The 22,243-nt window shown below is 43.8% G+C and overlaps 1 protein-coding gene and 1 long non-coding RNA gene across 15 annotated transcripts in view; one reads left to right on the plus strand and one right to left on the minus strand.

The window, feature by feature from the left end:
- The window catches only part of NFIA (nuclear factor I A), a 597,699-nt gene that overhangs the window by 376,014 nt on the left and 199,442 nt on the right, over positions 1–22,243 (minus strand). For 6 of the 13 annotated variants that reach the window (XM_015140938.3, XM_015140912.3, XM_077955295.1 and 3 more), the window contains exon 1: positions 1,788–1,989. The exons of 1 other annotated variant lie outside the window; for it this stretch is intronic. In XM_015140938.3, coding sequence (XP_014996424.1) covers positions 1,788–1,814 — 27 coding nt within the window. In that variant the 5' untranslated portion in view covers positions 1,815–1,989. Of the gene's footprint in view, positions 1–1,787; positions 1,990–2,544; positions 2,812–6,943; positions 7,376–22,243 lie in introns of those variants that run through there. 6 more of the 13 variants (XM_077955240.1, XM_077955250.1, XM_015140952.3 and 3 more) reach the window with 5 other exon arrangements.
- On the plus strand, positions 2,533–7,067 carry LOC144333136 (uncharacterized). Of its 2 annotated transcripts, XR_013401532.1 has the most exons (3): positions 2,533–2,684; positions 3,361–3,493; positions 3,960–6,500. It is a non-coding gene; the product is annotated as an uncharacterized LOC144333136 (long non-coding RNA). The 2 variants fall into 2 exon arrangements; XR_013401533.1 differs by lacking the exons at positions 2,533–2,684; positions 3,361–3,493 and adding an exon at positions 2,731–2,778 and having other exon boundaries at positions 3,960–7,067.

Below are 22,243 nucleotides of genomic sequence, written 5' to 3' on the forward strand. Positions count from 1 at the left end.
ATCTCAGCATTTTCACTATAGTCCGTAATTCATTCAAATTATCTTACACTTTGCATCTTATCCATATGCAATTGTGAACCTTGCCAGAAGTGGTTGGAAAAGTTTCATTCCATACTTCCACAAGTTACTAAAATAGGCACTTTGGAAGTTTGTTAGTGAAGAAAAAAAAAAAAAAAAAAAAACTTTTACAATAACTAAAAGTAACAGCTATCCATTATTAATGCAAGGCCTAAATCCCAAACAGACCATTTCAACATAAAAGATGCGTTTAAGAGTCTTCCGAGATCAAATACCCGGTATTATTACTGTTAGATATTGCAATAAGAAGGGATGTCATGTGGGAAATAAATCCAGAATCTAGAGAGCGAAAACTACTGATACTTTTTAGCCTTCCAGAAACTATTCCGGTTAAACCGTTATCTCCCACTAAATGAAGGCAAAAAGTGGTAGTTTTTTTTTAAGGGAGAGATGAATAAACATTTTATGTGAAGCATATAACTTCATGTAGGTGATTAATGGTCAGATCGCAATGTACCAAAGCAATATGAAAGCTCACGCTTAAAAAAAAAAAAATAGCGCAAAACCACTTTGACTTCATGCCTTTTAGTCAAGGAAAACAAATAATATATTCAAAGGGGACCGGATTTGAAGTCTCGAAGCAGCAATATTTTGCCTGGGGGTGGGTAGACAAGGGAGGGATGGACAGGAGGGCACGGAAAGGAGAGGCGTTGGGGCGCGAGAGCCCCACGCTCTGAGTTGAGTCGGAGAGGAAAAGTTGCCCTAGTCCTGCGCGCGGAGCGGCCGGAGTCGCGCGGTGGCGGTGGTGGCGGTGGTGGTGGTGGCGGCGGGGGGAGTCGCGTCCGGCCCGGGCCGCCGCTCGGGCTCACTGCTGGGAGCCCAACTCTGCCCGGCGCTACCCGGCCCGCGGCCCGCGGCCTCCGGCGCTCGGCGCCCTGTACAGCGTGGGCTTGTCTCTGCCCCGAAACTTTCATTGCGAGAGAGCGGGCGAACCACCCGCGCGCGGCGAGGACGCAGGCTCCACCCGGCCGGCGCGGGGGAACGCGCGTCCACGCAGCCCCGCTCCGCCGAGGGCTCGCCGCCGCCTGCCCGCGTCGGAGGGGCGCTGTCCGGGCCGGGGCCCGGACGGCAGCCCGCGTCCTTCCCGCGGCCGGACCCCGAAGGCTGACAAACAATAAACAAAAGTAAGAGTTTGGGGAGGCGGTGGGGGGCTGCGGCAGCGCGGGCTCCGGGGAGCGGGCCGTTGGGCGCAGGCACCCGAGGTCTCCCCGCACCCGAGGACTGCAGCCGGCCCGAGCGTGCGGGGTGTGCGGTGGGCTCCGTTGGCGGCCCCCTCCCGGGCGCCGCAGAACTACGGGATTCCTGCTCCCGGCAGCAGAAACGCTGAGCCAGATTTTAGCGTGTCATGGACTGCAACCCCGCCGAAACACGTGCGGGGCGTCCGAAAACACCGCCGTTCCGCAGTCCGTCGCCCCGATATTAATTAACGCATTAATAAGAGGGCGCCATTAGCCATGTGCCCACACAAATGGCCGTGCAAGAGGAATGCACCCGCATGGAAACAAAGTTACTTTCTTAAAGCGGGATCCCCCCCCCCACCCGCGGGCACACGCGCGCACACACACAGAAACACGCGCAGACACAGGCATACACCGAGACGCACTCCCCGGGCCCGGCCGGCGGGACGGCCCCGGTACCCCCCAACCCAGCCCCAGCCGTGCCCCCGGCGCCCCGGCCCCCCAGCCCTCCGCATCCACGCCGCAGCTTACCTGGGTGAGACAGAGCGGAGAATACATAACTGCCGGGCGCTGGGGTATGCGTGTGCGTCTGGGTGTGCGGTTTGGAGGTGTGCGTGAGTGTGGGTGAGAGAGGAGAAAGAGGGAGAGAGGAAGAGAGAGAGAGAGAGAGAAGGGGGGAGAAAAAAAATCAAGCCTGCTTCTTGCGTTCACATTTCCAACTCGGCTCAACTGCAGCCAGCCAGCGCTATTGCCGCTCCATGAGCTGAACTTTAACCCCGCCTAGAGTTTCCCTACACTCCACTATACATGCCTACTGTACGCGGGCGTTAAAGGCATAGCGCACCCTTTCCCGCTCCCGCGCCGGCCCGGCCGGGTGCCCGCGAGCTGCCCGCGCGCCCGCCTCCGCCTTCGCTCTGCACCGCACCGCACAGCCGCCGCCCGCTCGCGCCGCCGCCGCGGGGGGGAGGGGGTGTGGGGGAGGGGGCGGCTGCGGCGCCGCGCGGCCAGCCGGGTCCCGAGCCTCCGCGGCCGCTCGCGCTCGCTGGCTGGCTCGCTCGCTCCCCGGCTCTCTCCGTGGCTCGCTCCTCGCTCGCTCGCTCGCTCTCCCGCTCGCTCCCCGGCCCCCCCGCCCCCCTCCCCCGATCAGCGCATTACTGGGTAACGCAGTGAGGAGCAGTTACAGTCTGTACTCCCGGGCAGCTATAGGCTGCCACAGGATGTGCTTAAGCAAACAAAACTACTTTTCCTCGTCCCCATCCCCCCACCCCCGCCGCAGACCTCCGCGGACCTCGGTGGAGGACTTGGGCAACTTTGCCAGGTTGCCCCGCACCCCCCGGGCCACCGCGTGGGCACGTAGAGAACCGAGGAGGAGGCCGGGCGGCACATTTGCATGTATGCAAATTTCTTTGGAAAAATCAGACCTCCTAGGTAACTTTTTTTTCCCCCACTGAAATGCGGTAAGGCTCAAAGCATTGTAATCTCTCCAGCGAAGCTTTCTGTGGGAATAGATTCGTCGGCAGAGGTAATTATGCACACAATCCTGCAAACTTTGTGCAGCTTCGGTCCTGTGGCATTCAGAAGCGGGGGTGGTGAGGAATCAGTGCCCACAGAAGATTCACCGGATTTGGGGGGCGGGGGTCTGGAGAAAGGAAGGCGGAGATTAATGAGCATTCTCCCTCCCAGGACTGTGAAACTAGTGGGTTTGAACACAGACGCCATAGAAAAAGTTCTATCACGTTCAGAAACAACAGTGGTTTAGCTGTGACATCTTTTTCTTTTTAGGAGGAAAAAATCTGTGAAAGGGATGTCCCCTTAGGGAAGGGAGATATTCTGATCCACAGACGCGTGCCCAGAACTGGACATAGGCTGTCATTACCGTCCCAGTTTCTGGGACACCTCTGGAAGGGTGCCTTTTAAGAATCCCTTTTTTCCCTCCCCCAGGTGATAGTTCTTAAAATGGAAAAGAGCTTCCTGCAATTATTTTAGGTTTGCTAAAGTATTGTTTTGGCAGAAAAGGGGGGTGGTTTTTAGGGTTTGGCAAGTTGCCAGTAAGCCTGCTTTTCCAGTTTTTTTTTTTTTTTTTAACCTCATATTTTCTCTCTAGGCTCTCCTCTCTCGGAGGGGGGGGGAATATCTGCCTCTTCTAAGCCCCCATCCCTTATTTTACTTCTCTTCCTCATGATGGTTTGCAAAATGCTGCATTTGACAACCCTTCTCAAAATTCCAAAAGGAAAGAGGTGGGTATCATGTTGAAAGACACTGGCACACAGGGGAATCTGCCCTTCGGTGGAGGTGACATAGCCACAGAGTCTCTAAAGAGAGGACATTCCTGTAGGAAAGTGAGGGTAAGTGATGTGTTAACAAGCGAGGGTGAGTGATGTGTTAAGGCCACTCACTCTCATTCAGACTTCTTTTTAAAGCAAGGAGCAGGAAATACTGTACTGGAGAAAGAGCAAAAGAGAACCTCTGAAATAATTCTGCATCTGTCTAAAGTTATTTTATGCTTGTACTTTAGTTACTTTATTGCCAAAATAAGTCCCGAATGCTCAAGAACCATTCTCTCCCCCACCCTCCCTCCTGAACATCCTTGGAAATCTCTCAAGATTATTTACTAAGGAGTGATGAGAAATAATGATTTCAGCCTTTAATGAGAGAGTCCATTTTCCCAAACTTAACCCACTGCTTTTCCTTGGTTCCTCTCAGATTTCAGTAGGGGAGGAATGTCCTAAAAGCCAAGCTGTGTTACAGAGACAACATCCCTGGCCACGAGAACCTTTGCTGGGATCTATAACTTCAATGCGCTCCAAGTTTCCTCGATAGAACTGAGGCACAGTGAGAAGTTATTGTTCGGAGTGTGTACTCGGGAAGCTGTCTTCCAGAGCAGATTAAAATCTTTCTTTTGGTGTATTAAAAGATAGACTTCACATCTGCCTCTTTTCAAAACGGCAAAGATTCTTACTTTTGAGTCTCAAGGAAAAAAAAAAGATTTTTTTTTTAAAAAAGGACTGGCACATCGCCCTGTTTTTTAAAAAAAAAATGGGGGAAGTAATTTAATGCTGATATTTCTACTTTAAAAACTTCTTTTGTGCAGCAGTGGATGTGCCCGCGATTTCCAGCTTTCTGCGGTTAGCAATATTATCTTAAGTAACTTTTGGCGCCCTTCGTAAGACTTTTGGATATGGGACGATTGTTTGCGCCCTCTAGGCAAGGGCTGGATCCAAGTTCAGCACCAAAGCCCTTCACATCCGCTCCTGCTTTCTCTCCTATCTCCGCCAGCTCCCGCTCTCTCCCCCGCGGAGGGAGGGGGGGAGGCGGGGGAAACACTACAAAGCACAGTTCCAACTACAGCCTTTGGAAACAAGACTGAGAAAAATACAGTAGAAGAGTTACAGTTACAGAAAGGCTTCTGGTAACTTTCTCTCCAACAGGCATAAATTTAAACACACGCACAAAGAAACAGATGTTCCTCAAAGGGCAGACTGGGGGTAAAAAACATTTCCAACCCTGTCCCCTCTTCCCAAGTTGCAAAAGTAAATCCTTGTCCAGAGTTCACAAAGATACTAAGGCACTTGAGAGAGAGCAGGGATGGAGGAGGGAAGAAAGAAAGGATAGTAGAGAGAGCAGTGGAGGAAACGCAGGTGAAGTATGGAAACTAGTTTACTGCAATCATATAAATGACCCCATTGTTAGGAAGGATAAACCCCTTATTGGAAATAACCACTCCAATCATTTATTTTGCAAGTGGTAGGAGGCTGCCTTGAAATGGGATTGTCTCTGCGCAAAGGAGGCTCCTGTCATGCTCTCTGCTATCCATATTCTTCCTGGCACAGAGCCCAGCCTTGCATTTACTGTGTTTTATTTGCAGAAACGTTACCTTGCCAGCTTTAGTGAAATCCTCTTAGATATATAAATTACGTCAATAAGGTTTCACTTATATGTACATCTCAAATAGCTCTCATTTTGGAGGTTACTTAATAGGGAGATCTTATTAATATGATTTAGATTTTAATACCCAAAGCAGTGAAGATAGAACTGGGATTCATAAGTGACACCACCATAACTCTGTAGTTCTTACCAACACTAACTTTATTAACTGGCATTTTTCAACATTTTTTCTTCTCTGGTTTTTGACCTGCTGGTCACTTCTGTGCAGATTTTTCTTATGTGCATATAATCCTAAATTGAATCATGTTGCTGAAGTGAGTGTCCAAGTGAATTCTTACATCAAATTTCCAAGCCAGATTTGACTGGAAGGCCTAAAGCCTGGGGAAATAGCTCGATGGGAATTTAATCCAAAGAAGGGAAAGAGCCCATATTATTTTCCATTCACTTCCCAACAGAATTAGGTGTCTACACTGCTCAGAGAGGAGATGGAGATATTTTAGTCAGAGGCTGCCAGTTACTGTCTCCAAGACAAGCTACTGCAGTTGGTTTCCACTGGATTTGTATCAAGCACTTGTCCAAGAGGCCAGACTCCAACTAACAGCAAGTCAGCGATCTTCCATACTCACACCCTCCATGGGGGTTGTTGTAGTAACAAGAAGAAATGTGAACTTGGCCAGTCTTAATGTCCTATTTCCTACTGACCATATACTTAAAAAGCAGAATTCAATAACAGCCAAGAAAAAACACTCCCCTCATTTCAAGTGTGTAAGACAGCTGCTAGTCCACATGTGAAACATTTTCTCCTTTAAAACTGTTGTTTAGAGTTCAAGAAGAGAGGTTTACTTATTAATTCCAAAGTACTTGAAATGGCAAAGCTTCTAAGATAATCAGAGTAAGAAGTTTTGTAATGCTGAATACCCAATATGTTAACTTCCCAAAGCTCACTACAGTCCCACAATTGAGGCAAGATTTAAGCTACACGTTTCTTAAAGTTGAACTTCACATTCCACAAGTTACCAACTTCCCTGAGTTTAAAAATAATAGCTAATGCAAAGTTAATATCTAATGCAAAGTTATTTCTCTAGCAGAATGTTTCTTTTTCCAAAAGACAAGGAAGAAGGCACACGATTCATGCAAACTCCCCCGATCAGTTTTTTTTTTTTTTTCTTAAACGCGAAAACTCTTTCCTATTGTACTTGCTAAATCCGGAAGCGCTTGTAGCTTTGACAGCTTGAACCACACCATCCCCTTCAGAGCTGCAGAGAACTTCAGATCTCCTCTGCCCCGCCCCCTCTGGCTATTGAGAACTATTGTACACCCAAGCTTTCTTACGATTGGATAAAGCTTTTGTCAATCTCCCATGTTGTCCCATTGATTAGAGGATCAAATCGTCAATTATTCTCCGGGTCCAGACATTTCTTTTCGGGTTAGGTTGACTGCTGAGGCCAGACGTCTTTTACAGAACAGAGCACGTACAGGATTTCCCCCCACCCCTTTCTGGAACCGAGCAAGCGCTAGGAGGAAAAAAAATCTGTCAAGCTCAGCAATTTTTTCAAATCCCGAAAAAAAAAAAAAGAAAAAGAAAACCCGGTCTCTGATGCACATAGCAAAAACACCATCAACAAAGCTACATCTTTAAAACAAAACCATCACAATAGACATTTACCCAGCAATCACTTAAGTGCATATGCGAGCTAGAGAAATTTTAGTCTTAGCCATTAAACAAAATCATTCTACCATTATTGTTTATAAAACGCATATCATATAAATGCAAAATAGAAAGTTTAAGATGTACCACGTACCATTGCAATGTAAAAAGAGTACGTGAGAAACTTTAAAATGCTCAGACGAATTGCTTCATTTGTTGTCCCCTTTTTTTTTTGCATTAAAAAAAAAGTATCTAAATAAACTTGGAACCGTTGAAAACCCGGAAGAGATTTTTTAAAAAGCTGTTGGCCAATTGCAGGCTTCTTGGAGAATTTTTTTTTTTTTTAACTCCAAATCAGAAGGCTTTTGCAATTGCAAGGCGCGCTCTCTCCCTCTCTCACTGTCTCTCTCTCGCTCGCTCGCTCTCTTTTGAAAGCGATCCAACCCGGGCTGGCTGGTTCTCAGATTCTCTCTGGTTTTGCCTTGCGTGCTTTGGATTGTACGAGACTTTGCAGAAGTTGCAATCGATTCGGCAGTCCCTCTCTCCTCTCCCTACCCCCTTGTTTATTTCCGCAATCGCTGCAATTTGCATAGTAACCACGCACGAGGCACCGGCGGCAGCCGGTGGAGGGGGCCGGGAGGGGGCAGGGAAAAGGCCTTGCCCCCTTCTCCCCTCCTCCAGTCTCCCTCCCCGCCAGTCGTCTCCTCCCCTACGGCGCGTGGCCAATAGGAGCCCCTACATTCGGCGCAAGCTCCGGTCTGGACACCGTTCTGAAGAAAAGCCCCTGTGTTACTAGGCCCGGCTCTTGGAATCGTGCTTTTGGCGCAGTACAAGTTCGCCTGCCTGCGGACCTCGCAGCCGGTACTGGGCAAACGTGAGGATAAAGTACCTTTGCCTGCGGTTGTGCGGGTTTTCACGTTTTAATCAAGTCTGCACACCTGCTTTCTCGGTTTCTTTTTCCAGGGCCTCTCGTGAGTTATTAGGCTAGTTCATGATGGTTAGTGAGAGATTTAACCTTTATTTGCACTGGTGTAGACCAAGAGCTAAAGATCCTCTTTGGTGCATTAAATCAAGAGAGTGCAAAATGTCACAGGGAACTTGCAGTGAAATAAAGCTTCTACCCTAGGTTAGGAAAGAAAAAGACAGTGGCTCTATTCTCTGCAGATGACTGAACATAAAATTGTTAGGTGGGCTCCCTCAAGAATAAAGCTGTTCTTTTAAGGCAGGAGATACGGTGAAATTCTAATTTAATTGCCGAGCATCTAATTTGTCAATATCCTTACAAAACCTAGGTTCCACAAAATTAAAGGAGACCCCTCCCCTTCCTACTCCCCTAAGAGAAGAGCTGAAGAGTTTTGACATTTAAAAGGGGGGTTTTAAAAGATAATTATTGGAACATTAAGTCTTTCATCTCACTGACTCACCTTATTTCATTAACCCAGACTCTTTAAGACCATGTAGTCTGGATATTTCAATGTCACCGTTTAGGTGTTTGTTTTAAACAACAAAATAGCCATTGGTGCAGAGCAAGGAAATACGACTCTGAAGGGAGGGACTATCTTTTTAAATGGAAAGCACACAACCAGGCTACTGCGCTTTTTGTTGTGTTTAAAAATGTGATTGCTGGCTGGGCGCGGTGGCTCACACCTGTAATCCCAATATTTTGGGAGGCCGAGGTGGGCGGATCATGAGGTCAGGAGATCGAGACCATCCTGCTCAACATGGTGAAACCCTGTCTCTACCAAAAATACAAAAATTAGCTGGGTGTGGTGGCGCGTGCCTGTAATCCCAGCTACTCGGGAGGCTTAGGCACGAGAATAGCTTGAACCCAGCAGGCGGAGGTGGCAGTGAGCGAGATCAGGCCACTGCACTCCAGCCTGGCGACAGAGTGAGACTCCGTCTCAAAAAAATAAAAAGAAAAATAAAAAAAAAGAAAAGAGAATGTGTTTGCTTTGAGTCAGTTTAGGAGCATAGGACATTTTGCTGAATAACTTAGGGGAAATCGTGTGCTTACCTCACTTGATAAAAAGTATCCAGTAAGAAGTCAAGAGTAATAGGAAGCAACCTGGCAGTTGTCTGATTTTCTTAACTGTCCTTGGTGAAGGTACCTAATTAATTAATAACAGGACTTTGCATAGTTAAATTGGAGGTTAGAGAAACCTCATATTTTATATTGAATCACATTTTTTGCTTTGGTCTTGCACTCTACAACTAGTCGACTGATGCAGCCGTAGTGTGGCTGGCCTTGGCATTAGCTTTGCTGTTCTGGTCTGCCCCTCATAGATGCAGATACGCTCTTGGCTGTAGCAAGCCTGTGGCATTTAATCCTAGCTTCCTCCACTGAGCATCCATTTCCAGTTGGTGTACTACTTTCATCTAGAAATATACTTGATGGGATGTAGCGGCTTCAGTTTAAATAAAAAATAATACTTTGGGAGGCCGAGGCAGGCGGATCACCAGGTCAGGATATCAAGACCAGCCTGGCCAACATGGTGAAACCCCGTCTCTACTAAAAATACAATAATAACAATAATAATTTTTTTGTAAGTAACCAAAAAAAAAAGTTTTGGGCCTAGTTTAGCTGGTACTAGACTGTGTGACCTTGAGATGGTTACATACTACCTATAAAGCCAGACATCAACCTATTGTGAGACTGTAAGGCTGTTTTGTCAAAAGGTAAGAACCTTTGAGATGCACAAGTGGTGTCAACCTGTATTGCATTGCTCTGTAGATGCTATGGTCTGAATAATCTCCGATGCTAAGCAGTCCAGGCCCTGTAAGTAGGTGGTAACAGTGAATTTTGTGTGCATTGTCTGTAGTGCATTAACTCAGTTTGATATGGTAGATTGGCACCATTTCCAGAGTGACCTTTTATATCTCCATCTAGTCAACAACAACATAGCATTGACAACAAAGTATTGGTTTTGGAGTCCAACCTAGGGGTTTTTTTTTGTTTTTTGTTTTTTTTTGAGACAGAGTTTTTGATCTTGTTGCTCAGGCTGGAGTGCAGTGGTGCGATCTTGGCTCACTGCAACCTCTGCCTACTGGGTTCAAGTGATTCTCCTGCGTAGGCCTCCTGAGTAGTTGGGACTATAGGCACCAACCACCACGCCTGGCTAATTTTTGTATTTTTTAGTAGAGACTGGGTTGCACCATGTTGGGCAGGATGGTCTCGATCTCCTGACCTCGTGATCTGCCCACCTTGGCCTCCCAAAGTTCTGGGATTATAGGCATGAGCCACCACGCCCGGCCTCAACTTAGGTTTTAATGTTGTTTCTACCATGTGTATTCTTTTTTTTTTTTTTTTTTTCAGGCAAAACCTCTGCAAGCTTTAGATTTCTGATGTGGAAAATGGGAGATAGATAACATATGTAAATTAACTACTACATTATGTGTGCTCAATATAGGCACATTGAAGGTGCTAAGAGCTAGGGATACAGCAAAAAATGAGACATTATCCCTGCCTCTAACAAGCTTTCAATGCAATGGGGGAGATAAGACATAAAGCTAGCTAATAGTGTAATGTGATAAGCGCTATGTCCAACACTATATATATATATGTATGTATGTATGTATGTATATATAAAACAAGCAGTGGTGATAGAATGATTCATTTTATCTGGGTCATTAAGGCAGAGACAGTCATTAAGGCCTAAAAAAGAGACATTTGTGTTGGGACAGAAATATGCATTAGTCAGGTAGACAGGTAAGGGGCTGGGCATTCCTCTCCAGGAAAACACAATTATGTCAGTGTATGCAACAGGCCAAAGAATGGGGATGTATTTGATTGTGGCTAGTTGTCCAGTTAGGATTAGCTTTTATAGTCATGTGTCACTTCATTACAGGGATACATTCTGAGAAATACGTTGTTAGGCAATTTAGTTGTTGTGAGAACATCGTAGAGTATACTTGCAGAAACCTAGATGGTATAACCTTGTACACACCTAGGCTATGTGGTATAGCTCTGGGCTACAGCTCTGTACAGCAGGTTACTCTACTGAATATTATAGGCAACTGTAACACAATGGTACCATTCCTATATCTAAACATAGAAAAGGTACAATAAAAATACAGTATTGTGTAATCTTATAGGACCACCATTGTATCTGCCGTCTCTCATTGACTGAAATGTCCTTAGGCGGCACTGGACTGTATTACTGTAACTAGAGGTGACCTTAGAAAGGCAGGCAGAGCCAAGGTGGTGGAGAGCACTGTGAGCCCTTTGAACCTTCACTGGAGAGGCTGTATTTAACCAAGAGATATACAAAATAAGATTTACAAATTAGAAATATCATTCTAGTAGTGGAGGCAAAGAGAGTGGTTAGAAAGAAATGAGAGAGCCGGGCACGGTGGCTCAAGCCTGTAATCCCAGCACTTTGGGAGGCTGAGACGGGCGGATCACAAGGTCAGGAGATCGAGACCATCCTGGCTAACACGGTGAAACCCCGTCTCTACTAAAAAATACAAAAAACTAGCCGGGCGAGGTGGCGGGCGCCTGTGGTCCCAGCTACTCCGGAGGCTGAGGCAGGAGAATGGCGTAAACCTGGGAGGCGGAGCTTGCAGTGAGCTGAGATCTGGCCACTGCACTCCAGCCTGGGCGACAGAGCCAGACTCAGTCTCAAAAAAAAAAAAAAAAAAAGAAATGAGAGAAGATGCAGTCCTGAGCTATGGCACCACTGGAATGAATGAAAAAAAAGAGAGAAAGGGAAGGAGGAGTAGAGGGTGAAAGAGAGGTAAGGAAACCAGGAAGACCCTCCATTGATACTAGTTTTCAGGGACTGTAATCAACAGAGGCAATGTAGGAGTAAATTTTTCCCAGACTCTTCTCAAAATCCAATAGCCAGAAGGTGTATAATAAGGTCTGTTAGTGAAATAGGTTCTACTTACTCCACAAATTGCTGCTTCTAATATTCTTAAACCTAGTATTAAATAATATTAAAATAATACCAGTAATAATAGTTCACATGGCTTAAATGTTTACACTATATCAATTCTTCCCACCTTTGTGAATTTGCATTCCAGTAACCTTGGCTCCACCATGCCACTGGAAATCAGGTGCAAATCTAATAGGCTGAATTTGGGTTGCTAACCCCATTGAGAGCCTCATGTTTCTGTGTAGGTTGGCTTTATGCCTTGAAAATAGTAGGCTCTTCCAGGAATTTTGCTTTGTTGACCCAAATAAAAACGTAATCCTCTTGCAAGACATTGATATGGAAACTAGAACGTTAGAGTTTTACAGAATTAGAAACATAATTCAAAATTGCAATATTTTTCTAATAATCAACTTAAGTTTTAATTTGTGAACTAAGTTGAATGTTGACACACAGAGATATATTTCACATTTTCTTGATTTGCCTGTATAAATCCTAGATCATTCAAATCACTTTTTAGACAAAGTAATCAACACAGGCATTCAGAGGACACACATTGTAATATAAATGATAAACACTACAAGCGAAATTAATCTAGGAATTGATGAGGTTCCCAAATAAGCAAGTTGTGGCAGACTATTCCCTCCCCACTCCCAAATCTGTTCTTTCTCTATTCTTAGATACACAGATGAACAATTTAAAGTCAATATTAGGCTGAGCACAGTGGCTCACACCTGTAATCCCAGCACTTCGGGAGGCCAAAGCAGGCAGATCACTTGAGGCCAGGAGTTCGGGATCAGCCTGGCCAACATGGTGAAACCCTGCCTCCACTAACAATACAAAAATTATCTTGGTGTGTTGGCACACACCTGTAGTCCCAGCTACTCTGGAGGCTAAGGCAGTAGGGTCACTTGAGTCTGGGAGGTGGAGGTTGCAGTGAGCTGAGATCGTGTCACTGTACTCCAGCCTGGGAAAAGGAGCGAGACTCCAGCTAAAAAAAAAGAAAAGTTCCTCAAGAGAGTTTGATCCCTCCCTACCATGTGTGAGAACCAATCCTGTTAAAATAAAATCCTAATAAAATATAAAGTTAAATTTCCTAGCCTTCCTTGCAACTAGATATGATACAGGATTAAGTTCTTCTCAAAGGAATGTGAGCAGAATTGTTGACTACAACTTCATGACACTTGCTTAAAAGAAATTTGTCCTGGGCCAGGCATAGTGGTTCATGCCTGTAACCCCAGTACTTTGGAAGGCCAAGGCAGGAGGATCACTTGAGCCCAGGAGTTCAAGACCAGTCTGGGCAACATAGTGAGACTTTGTCTCTGCAAAAAAGAAAAATAAAAAAATTAGCTGGGCATGATGCCACACATCTGTAGTCCCTGATGCTCAGAAGACTGAGGCAGGAGATTGCTTGAGCCCAGGAGATTGAGGCTGCAGTGACCTTTGATCACACTACTGCATTCCAGCCTGGGCAACAGAGTGAGACCCTGTTAAAAAAAAAAAAAAAAAAAAAAAAAGGAGAGAGAAAGAGGAGAAAGAAGAGAAAGAAATGAGTGATGGAGGTAAGGAGAAAAGGAAAAGGAAGGAAAGGAACGAAGGGAGAAAGGCGGTGGGGAGCAGCGGGGGGAGAGAGAGAAGAAGAGAAAGAAAGAAAGAAAAATTTGTCCTGGACTTGTGGCCCTTTCCAAAAGCAGCAATGATACTGAGATACTAACTTCAACTACAAAGACCAGGACAATTCCCTGGAAGACGAGAGCTCAGGATGAAAGGAACCTGCGTTCCTAAATAACCTCCTGGAGCAGAGCCGCTTCTCCAGTATAGATTATATTTAGGCTACCGTCGTCGTGTTTTTTTTTTGTTTGTTTGTTTGTTTTTTTTTTTGAGGCGGAGTCTCGCTCTGTCGCCCAGGCTGGAGTGCAGTGGCGCGATCTCGGCTCACTGCAAGCTCCGCCTCCCGGGTTCCCGCCATTCTCCTGCCTCAGCCTCCCGAGTAGCTGGGACTACAGGCGCCGCCACCACGCCCGGCTAATTTTTTTGTATTTTTAGTGGAGACGGGGTTTCATTGTGTTAGCCAGGATGGTCTCGATCTCCTGACCTCGTGATCCGCCCGTCTCGGCCTCCCAAAGTGCTGGGATTACAGGCTTGAGCCACCGCGCCCGTGTTTTTTTAAGCTACTGTGTTTTGAGGTCTCTGATACAGCAGCCTAATCTTCTCTATAACTAATAATCAAGATCATAAAACAATCTCATGGTATATTTGAATTGTTTTCTCTCTGAAATCTCATGGCCTTTCTCCTATTTGGTATATAATATATCTAATTTTTTTATCAGCCTACTTTTCCAGACTTCCCTCCTGCTCAGTCTCTCTCTGCTGCCCCCTCATCCTAGCCACAATAAATGACTCAGTTTTCCCTTTTTAAATATACCATACATGTTCATCCCTCTTTTTCCTTGTTTGTATGATTCTTTTTGCCCAGAAGCCTCTGAAGTTGTCTCCATTTCACCCATTTTCTCAAGGACCAATTTAATGCTGTTTCCCAACTCCCATAGGCGGAATTGGTTAACCTCCTCTGTGCTCTCTAACATCTTACACTCATCTAAGACCGCTCTCTTGACCCTGTATATCAGTTATTTATTTGTTTGTCTGTCTACTGAGCTATGGGCTTCTTAAAAGTGCAGTTATTTTATGCATCCTTGTATGCTTATAAGCAGAGTGCCACAGTAGATCTTCAATAAATGTTTGGTAAATTAATATGTAAATGACATGAACAATGGTTACCTTTTCTAGACTTGCATTCTGATAGAAAACAAGGTCAGGAGTATGGCTAATGCAAGACAGGGCATCATCACACGGGTGGAATTGTAGTATAAGTATCAGGACATTGAATTTGCCTTTCACAGGCCTTCCTCACAGGTCATCACCTTTAACCTTCCTACTGCATAAGTGGCTTAGACTTTGTCATTCCCATCACAAAAATGAAGAAACGTAGGCTCCGAAAAATATGGGGCGTTTGTTACTCAAAGTCATTCTCTTAGTGAGTAGTTACATAGAATATTTAATTCATCTAGAATTGCTCCTCAAAGCTCTAGCCATGATATCTGCCTTAGAAAAGAGTTCAGTTTTTTAAAATACAATGTTCATGGTTAGCTGGCTTTAATCATAAACAAAGGTAAGCATATGGTCCCATCCTTCTTATCTTTGACACACCACAGTAAACTGCAGAAGACCAAAAATGATGTCCAACTGAAAAATGATGTCTAACTGAAAAATGATGTCCAACTGAGCTGCTGAGGTGGCCAGCAGAAAAAAATTTGAGTAAATTGAAGGTCACAGCTGGGTGTGGTGTCTTCTGTGATCCCAGCACTTTGGGAAGCCAAGGCAGGTGGATCACTTGAGGTCAGGTGTTTGAGACCAGCCTGGCCAACATGGCAAAACCCTGTCTCTACTAAAAATACAAAAATTAGCTGGGTGTGGTGGCGGGCACCTCTAATCCCAGCTACTCAGGAGGCTGAGGCACAAGAATCGCTTGAATCCTGGAAGCGGAGGTTGCAGTGAGCAGATATCATGCCATTGCACTCCAGCCTGGGTGACAGAGCAAGACTCTGTCTTAAATAAATAAATAAATAAATAAATAAATAAATAAAGTAAGTAAGTAAGTAAAGGTAGCAAAGTATGCGTTTATAATTCACAGAAGCAGAAAGCGGAAAGGGAACTCAGAAGTCTCCAACCACCACATTTTACAGATGATAAAGCTGAAAATAGCACAGTAAAGTATCAAGCTCATGGCCACACAGTTGGTAAAGAATTCATCCCCAGTCCAGTGCCAGTTTCATTACATCACGCAAAGGATATTCTGCAGGAATGGAAAAGGAGTGAATAACTGTCTCTGGTATCAAAATAGAAAAGAGGTCTGAGAAAGTGAAGAAATCCTGCTGGTAGATCCGATAGGAGAAAGAAAATGGTTAATTGTCTAAACTGAAAAAGCAGCTATAAAATCCAGGCTAGCACTTAAATGGACCCAAACATGTTTAGACAGATAAAGGATAATATTTCAGGAAAAACAAATGAGGCAGGAGTGAGGGAAGCAGTCTAGAACTGTAACATAGAGAGTAGTGACTTGAATTTTATGTATTTATTTAGAGACAGGGTCTCTCTCTGTCACCTAGGCTGGAGTGTGGTGGTACCAACGTGGCTCACTGCAGGCTCAACCTCCCTGGCTCAAGCAATCCCCCTGCCTCCCCCCAAGCAGCTGGGACTATAGGCCCGCGGCACCACAGCTGGCTAATTTTTGTGTTTTTTGTAAAGTCAGGGTTTCACTATGTTGCCCAGGCTGGTCTTGAACTCCTGGGCTCAAGAAATTATCCTGCCTCGGCCTCCCAAAGTGCTGGGATTATAGGCATGAGCCTCTGTGCCAGGCTGTGAATTGAATTTTTGAGCTGTGGGGTTATTACAGTTTCCTATTCTTTACTCTTGGTGACCTTGGGACAGTTTAATTTCTCTGACATCCTACCCATCCCCCACCCACTGTAAAATGTAAATATTGTCAGCCCTGCTTACCTCATGTGGCTTGGTGAGGATTCAATAAAATCATGAATATAAAGCTGTTCAAAATGTGTAAGTTTCTATTCCCTCAATGCCTCTACCACCAACAGTTGTTAATAGAGGACTATATATAACAAAGAACGGGAATTTTTAGCTAGTCGTATTTATCTTGCCTATATTTTATAGGTTTTCGAGTAGAGGTGTGTACACATACATACATAAAGTCTATCAAGATAAAAATGAGCTGAAATTGAGAGTAAGATTCAAAACATATGCAATAAGATTCTATTTACTTTGCTAGCATTGACTTAAAATTTGACTTTGAGTTTCCCAATAATTTAAGGAGGAAAAACTAAAAACTTAGGAAATACACAATGTCCATATGATTATAAAATTCGAGGCCAGGGAAGGTGACTCACTATAATCACAACATTTTGAGAGACTGAGGTGAGAGGATCACTTGAACCCAAGAGTTTGAGACCAGCTTGGGCAACGTGGTGAAACCTTGTCTTTACAAAAAATTAGCCAGGCATGTTGGCATGTGCTTGTAGTCCCAGCTACCTGGGAAGCTGAGATGGGAAGAATCACCTGAGCCCAGGAGGTCAAGGCTGCAATGATCGGTGATTGCACCACTGTTCTCCAGCCTGGGTGACAGAGCAAGACCTTGTCTCGAAAATAAATGAAGAAATTAGCTGGGCATGGTGGCTCGCGCCTGTAGTCCCAGCTACAAGAAAGGCTGAGCATGAGCCCAGGAGGTCCAGGGTGAAGTGAGCTGTGATTCTGTCACTGCATACCAGCCTGGGTGAGTGAGCAAAACCCTGTCTATGAAAACCCAAAAAAAAACAAAAAAAAACCCACAAAATTCAAGAAGGGTTATTCGAAAGCAACAGAGATGTTCTGAGGTCTGAAAAAATTTACCATGTAACCTGCCACTACCACCTTCACCACTGCCACACAGACCTAGGGAGTCATGAAGAGAACAGTCTTGACTGTGATACACTGAACCATTTACTCCAGCCCTGGATGAGAGTCCAGCCAACATAAGGACAGAGAGAGTGGGAAGGATGGGAATCTTCTCAAATGACTATTTTAGGGACTCCTCAGCTGTAGTTTGAGTGCCATGGGCTAATGGAAAGGCCTAGAATTCAGCAACAAAAAAGGGACAGAACTAGTTGGCATTGACCCCTCTGCCCCTATGGTTTTTCATACTTACTCTACTATTCCTAAGATCACATTACATGTCCCAAAAATAGTGCAGGAAAGAAGGGAGCAGAAACTGGACAATCCAGTTGGTGTGGACGCTATGGCTTCAGACTCTTCCAATCTCTTTCCTTTGGCTCTCTGGCCTCTCCTGACATCTTTCTTGCATTAGGCGACTCAAAAGGGGGTCAGCAAAGGGAGCTCTAACAAAGCAAGTTGTGGAATTGGGTTATTGCTGTTTGATACAAGTAACAGTAAGTGGGTATCTTGCCTCAAAGCTCTGTTAATAGCCTAAGAACCAGGACTTCATGGTAACTGAAATAATTACAGAAAAAAAAAATGCCTTTGTGGGTCGGAATAGGAGATAAGGCAGTCTGACCCTGTACTGGTGGAAAATGACTGTGTGTGTGTGTGTATGTGTGTGTGTAAATATATATAACATAACATTTACTATTTTTACTTTTTTTTTTATTTGAGATGGGTTCTGTGTTGTCCAGGTCGGAGTGCAGTGGTTCAATCATAGCTCACTATAACATCAAACTCCTGGGTTACAGTGATCCTCCTGCCTCAGCCTCTTGCATTTTAAATATATATTATATTTTATATATATACTATTATATAGAATATATATTATATAATATATCATATAATAGATATTATATATCATGTAATATATATTATATATTTCTAATATATAATATAATATATATAATAATATATTTTTTATATATATATTTTTTGAGACAGAGCCTCACTCAGTTGCCCAGGCTAGAATGCAGTGGCACAATCTCAGCTCGCTGCAAGCTCTGCCTCTCGGGTTCATGCCATTCTCCTGCCTCAGCCTCCCGAGTAGCTGGGACTGCAGGCGCCCACCACCACACCTGGCTAATTTTTTGTATTTTTAGTAGAGACGGGGTTTCACCGTGTTAGCCAGGATGGTCTCGATCTCCTGACCTCGTGATCCACCTGCCTCAGCCTCCCAAAGTGCTGGGATTACAGGCGTAAGCCACCGCGCCCGGCCTTAAATATTTTTAAATGTACAGTTGAATGGCATTAAGTAGATTCACAAAGTTGTCCAGCCATCACCACCATCCATCCCCGGAACTTTATCATCTTCCCAAGCAGACTCTGTATCCATTAAATAACTCCTCATTTCCTACTTCTCCTAGCACCTGGCAATCACTACTCTACTTTCTGTCTCTATGAATTTGATAACTCTAGGTACCTCATGTAAGTTGACTCATACAGTATTTTTCTTCCTATGACTGGCTCATTTCACTTAGCATTATGTCTTTCCTCAGGGTTTACACATGTTGTAGCTCATGCCAGAATTTTCTTCCTTTTTAAGGCAGAATGTTTCATTGAATGAACATATATATGCACATATATACATGCATGTGTGTGTGTGTTTATGTTATAGTAAGCTATGTTTTATATATATATATGAAACATTTTGGCTGGGCACAATGACTCACGCCTGTAATTCCAACACTTGGGGAGGCTGCAGCAGGTGGATCACTTGAGGTCAGGAGTTCAAGACCAGCCTGACCAACATGGCCAAACCTCATCTGTACTAAAAATACAAAAATTAGCCAGGCGTGGTGGAGTGTGCCTGTAGTCCCAGCTACTCAGGAGGCTGAGGCAGGAGAATCAGTGGAACCTGGGAGGTGGAGGTTGCAGTGAGCCAACATCACGCCACTGTACTCCAGCCTGGGTGACAGAGCAAGACTCCATCTCAAACACATATACACACACACACATTTTGCTTCCAAACATTTTTGGCTGTTGTGAATAATGCTGCTATGAATATGGGTGTATAAATATCTCTGAGACCCTGCTTTCAGTGATTTTGTATATATATATACCCAGAAGTGGAACTGTTGGATCATATGGCTATTTTTTAATTTTTGAGAAGGAAACAACGTCTTAATTTATTATTGGAAAAAAATATTGAATGAATTCTTTAATGACTTGTTGCATTTATGGAGTTGATTTCATGAGCCTCAGGAAGTTCAGATTCTAGTCCCCATACTCCCATTAGCTGTGTGGTCTTCAGAAGTCACTCGAGACCCGGCATGGTGGCTCATGCCTATAATCCCAGCATTTTGGGAAGCAGAGGTGGGTGGATCATTTGAGCCCAGGCATTTGAGACCAGCTTGGGCAACATGGCAAAACCCCCTCTCTATAAAAAACAAAACAAAAATTAACCAGGAGTGGTGGAGAGTGCCTATAGTTCCAGCTACTTGGGGGCTGAGGCTGAAGGATCACTTGAGCCTAGAAGGCAGTCAGCTGATATCTCACCACTGCATTCCAGCCTGGGTGACAGAATGGGACCCCATCTCAAAAAAATAAAATAAAATAAAATTTTAAAAAGTCACTCCAATTGTCAGGACCACTCTGGGCTTCCTCCTCTGAAAAGTATCTTTGAGCTAATAGATATCCAAAATCTTTAGAAATTCCATAGGTCTATAGTTCTGCATAATAGAACACTATGGTATATGGGTTCATCCATTCATTTCTTCATTTGTTTCAGGAATACTTTATGAATTCTGGAGCAGGTTTTTTCTCAACGAGCAATAAGAGTTACCCAGGGACTATAGGAATTGGGAGGAGGAAGGCTGGAGTGACAGTAGAAAGAAGAAATAAACTGGACTGAAAACTAGTGGGAGAGGAGGTATCAAGATGAGGCTGAAGGGGTAAATATGAGTCAGAACATTTGGCCATAGCGATCAAATTTCAAGACTATAGACTGTATCCTGACAGCAATGGAGAGTCATTGAAAGGTGTAAAGAAGGTGGTAATAAGGTGAGTTTTTGTTTAGAAAAGTCACTCGGACAGCAGTGTAAAGATTGGATTGCAAGGTTTCAGAAACAAGCTACCTTTCATTTCTTTCCTCCACTGTCTCATTTTTTCTCCTGTATTGTAAATATGGAAAAGTTAGTCAAGATGTCCCAGAGCCTAACATGGAACAAAAGACATTTATATCTAACTTATTTCATCTTGGTAAACAATACCATACTATACTCTTTACAGTGAAAAATGTTTGGTCACTATTTTATATAAACTGTGAAACTACTCAGCTGAACTCACTGTGGTTGGCAATGTATGCACATCTTTAGGTCTTTAGTCTGCCAATTAATATTTTAGGGTTATAACATTAGAGCAATTTAGAAAAAGAGTTCTAACTGGGCGCAGTGGTTCACACCTATAATTCCAGCACTTTGGGAGGCGAAGGTGGGAGGATCACTTAAAGCCAGGAGTTTGAGACCAACCTGGGCAACAAAGTGAGACTCTCATCTTGCTTGAGCCCAGGAGGCTGAGGCTGCAGTGAGCTGTGATCATGCCACTGCACTCCAGCCTGGGTGACAAAGTGAGACCCAGTCTCAATTTAAAAATAGGGCTGGGCACAGTGGCTCACATCTGTAATCCAACACTTTGGGAGGCTGAGGTGGGTGAACCACTTGAGGGCAAGAGTTCAAGACCAGCCTGACCAACATGGTAAAACCCCGGCTCCACTAAAAATACAAACAATTAGCCAGATGTGGTGACATGCGCCTGTAATTGCAGCTACTCGGGAGGCTGAGGCAGGAGAATCACTGGAACCCGGAGGTGGAGGTTGCAGTGAGCCAAGACAGTACCACTGCACTCCAGCCTGGGAGACAGAGTGAAACTCCATCAAAAAAAAAAAATTAAATAATAAGAAAAAAGTTCTGATGGCAGATTGTTATCCCTTTTATAACAATAAAAAATTAAATATCCCATATTAATGTAATACCTTATATTTTGCAGAAAAACTTTAGAAAATATATATTTTATTAAGTGGAATTTTTTCTTAATTGGGATGCCAAAAGTCCAATTCTCACTTTATATATTATTCTTTATATAAATAACATGATATTATAAAATCATAGAATTACAGGGATACTGTTTTCCTTTTTAATATACCTATTATTTTCTTTACTCTGAAAGTTAGGAGTTGTGCTGTATCAGCAGAACTGGGTACCTATGGAAACAATGAATGATCCCTGAAGGCCATTATTTTTTATGGGCCAAGAAAAAAAGTTGGTTTCTATCATAGATCACATGAATGCAGAAATAAGTTGTTTAGAAAAAAAATTCTCTGGGTTTTAATATGCAAGAATAATACTTTGCTTTCCTGTAGATATTAAGATTCATTCCATCAGCAATGCCTTGTTTAGTAAAATAATGCTGGAAAGAATGGCATTTACCTTCAATAAATTTTGGCAGTTTTGGCATAATTTTTACTTTATGTTTACCCAGGAAAGAAAACAAAAATGGGAGTAAGTAGAACCAATTATAAAGAGTGCTTTAGTTTGGCGAGGATGTTCTAAATGGCCAGTTTGTTGTGAGCAGGGCCAGGCTGAAAGCTGAAAAATGAAAGTTTGTTAGGTCTTTGGTATGTTTATAGTATACTGAAAAAAGAAGTACTTTTTAAAGAAAGAGGCCAAAGAATGGTGAATGTTTCTGGTTTTAACATTATCCTATTAGTTTGCTAGTCCTTGGAAGAACCATAAAATTGACAATAAATCAAACATATTTTAATTTGTCATAAGATAGCAGATAGAAAAAAAATTTCCAACTGGTCTTCTGCCGAAGTATTTCTACTAGCCCTATCTGCTACCAAAATTTATACTTCCTATCAATTTTTTTTAATTGAACTATCAAGTTTGTAAAATATTTACTGAATGTTTTTGGTGTGCCAGGTATTACACTGGGTTCTGGGCATGCAGGAAGAGTAAGGGGCAAGCTGGTCTTTATAAAAAGCAAGTGACTCTCCATGAGGCTGGATTACCTTATTTTCCATAAGGCCAGAGCATAAT

Source organism: Macaca mulatta, chromosome 1 (assembly GCF_049350105.2).
Source record: "Macaca mulatta isolate MMU2019108-1 chromosome 1, T2T-MMU8v2.0, whole genome shotgun sequence".
In the NCBI taxonomy this organism is placed as follows: Eukaryota; Metazoa; Chordata; class Mammalia; order Primates; family Cercopithecidae; genus Macaca; species Macaca mulatta.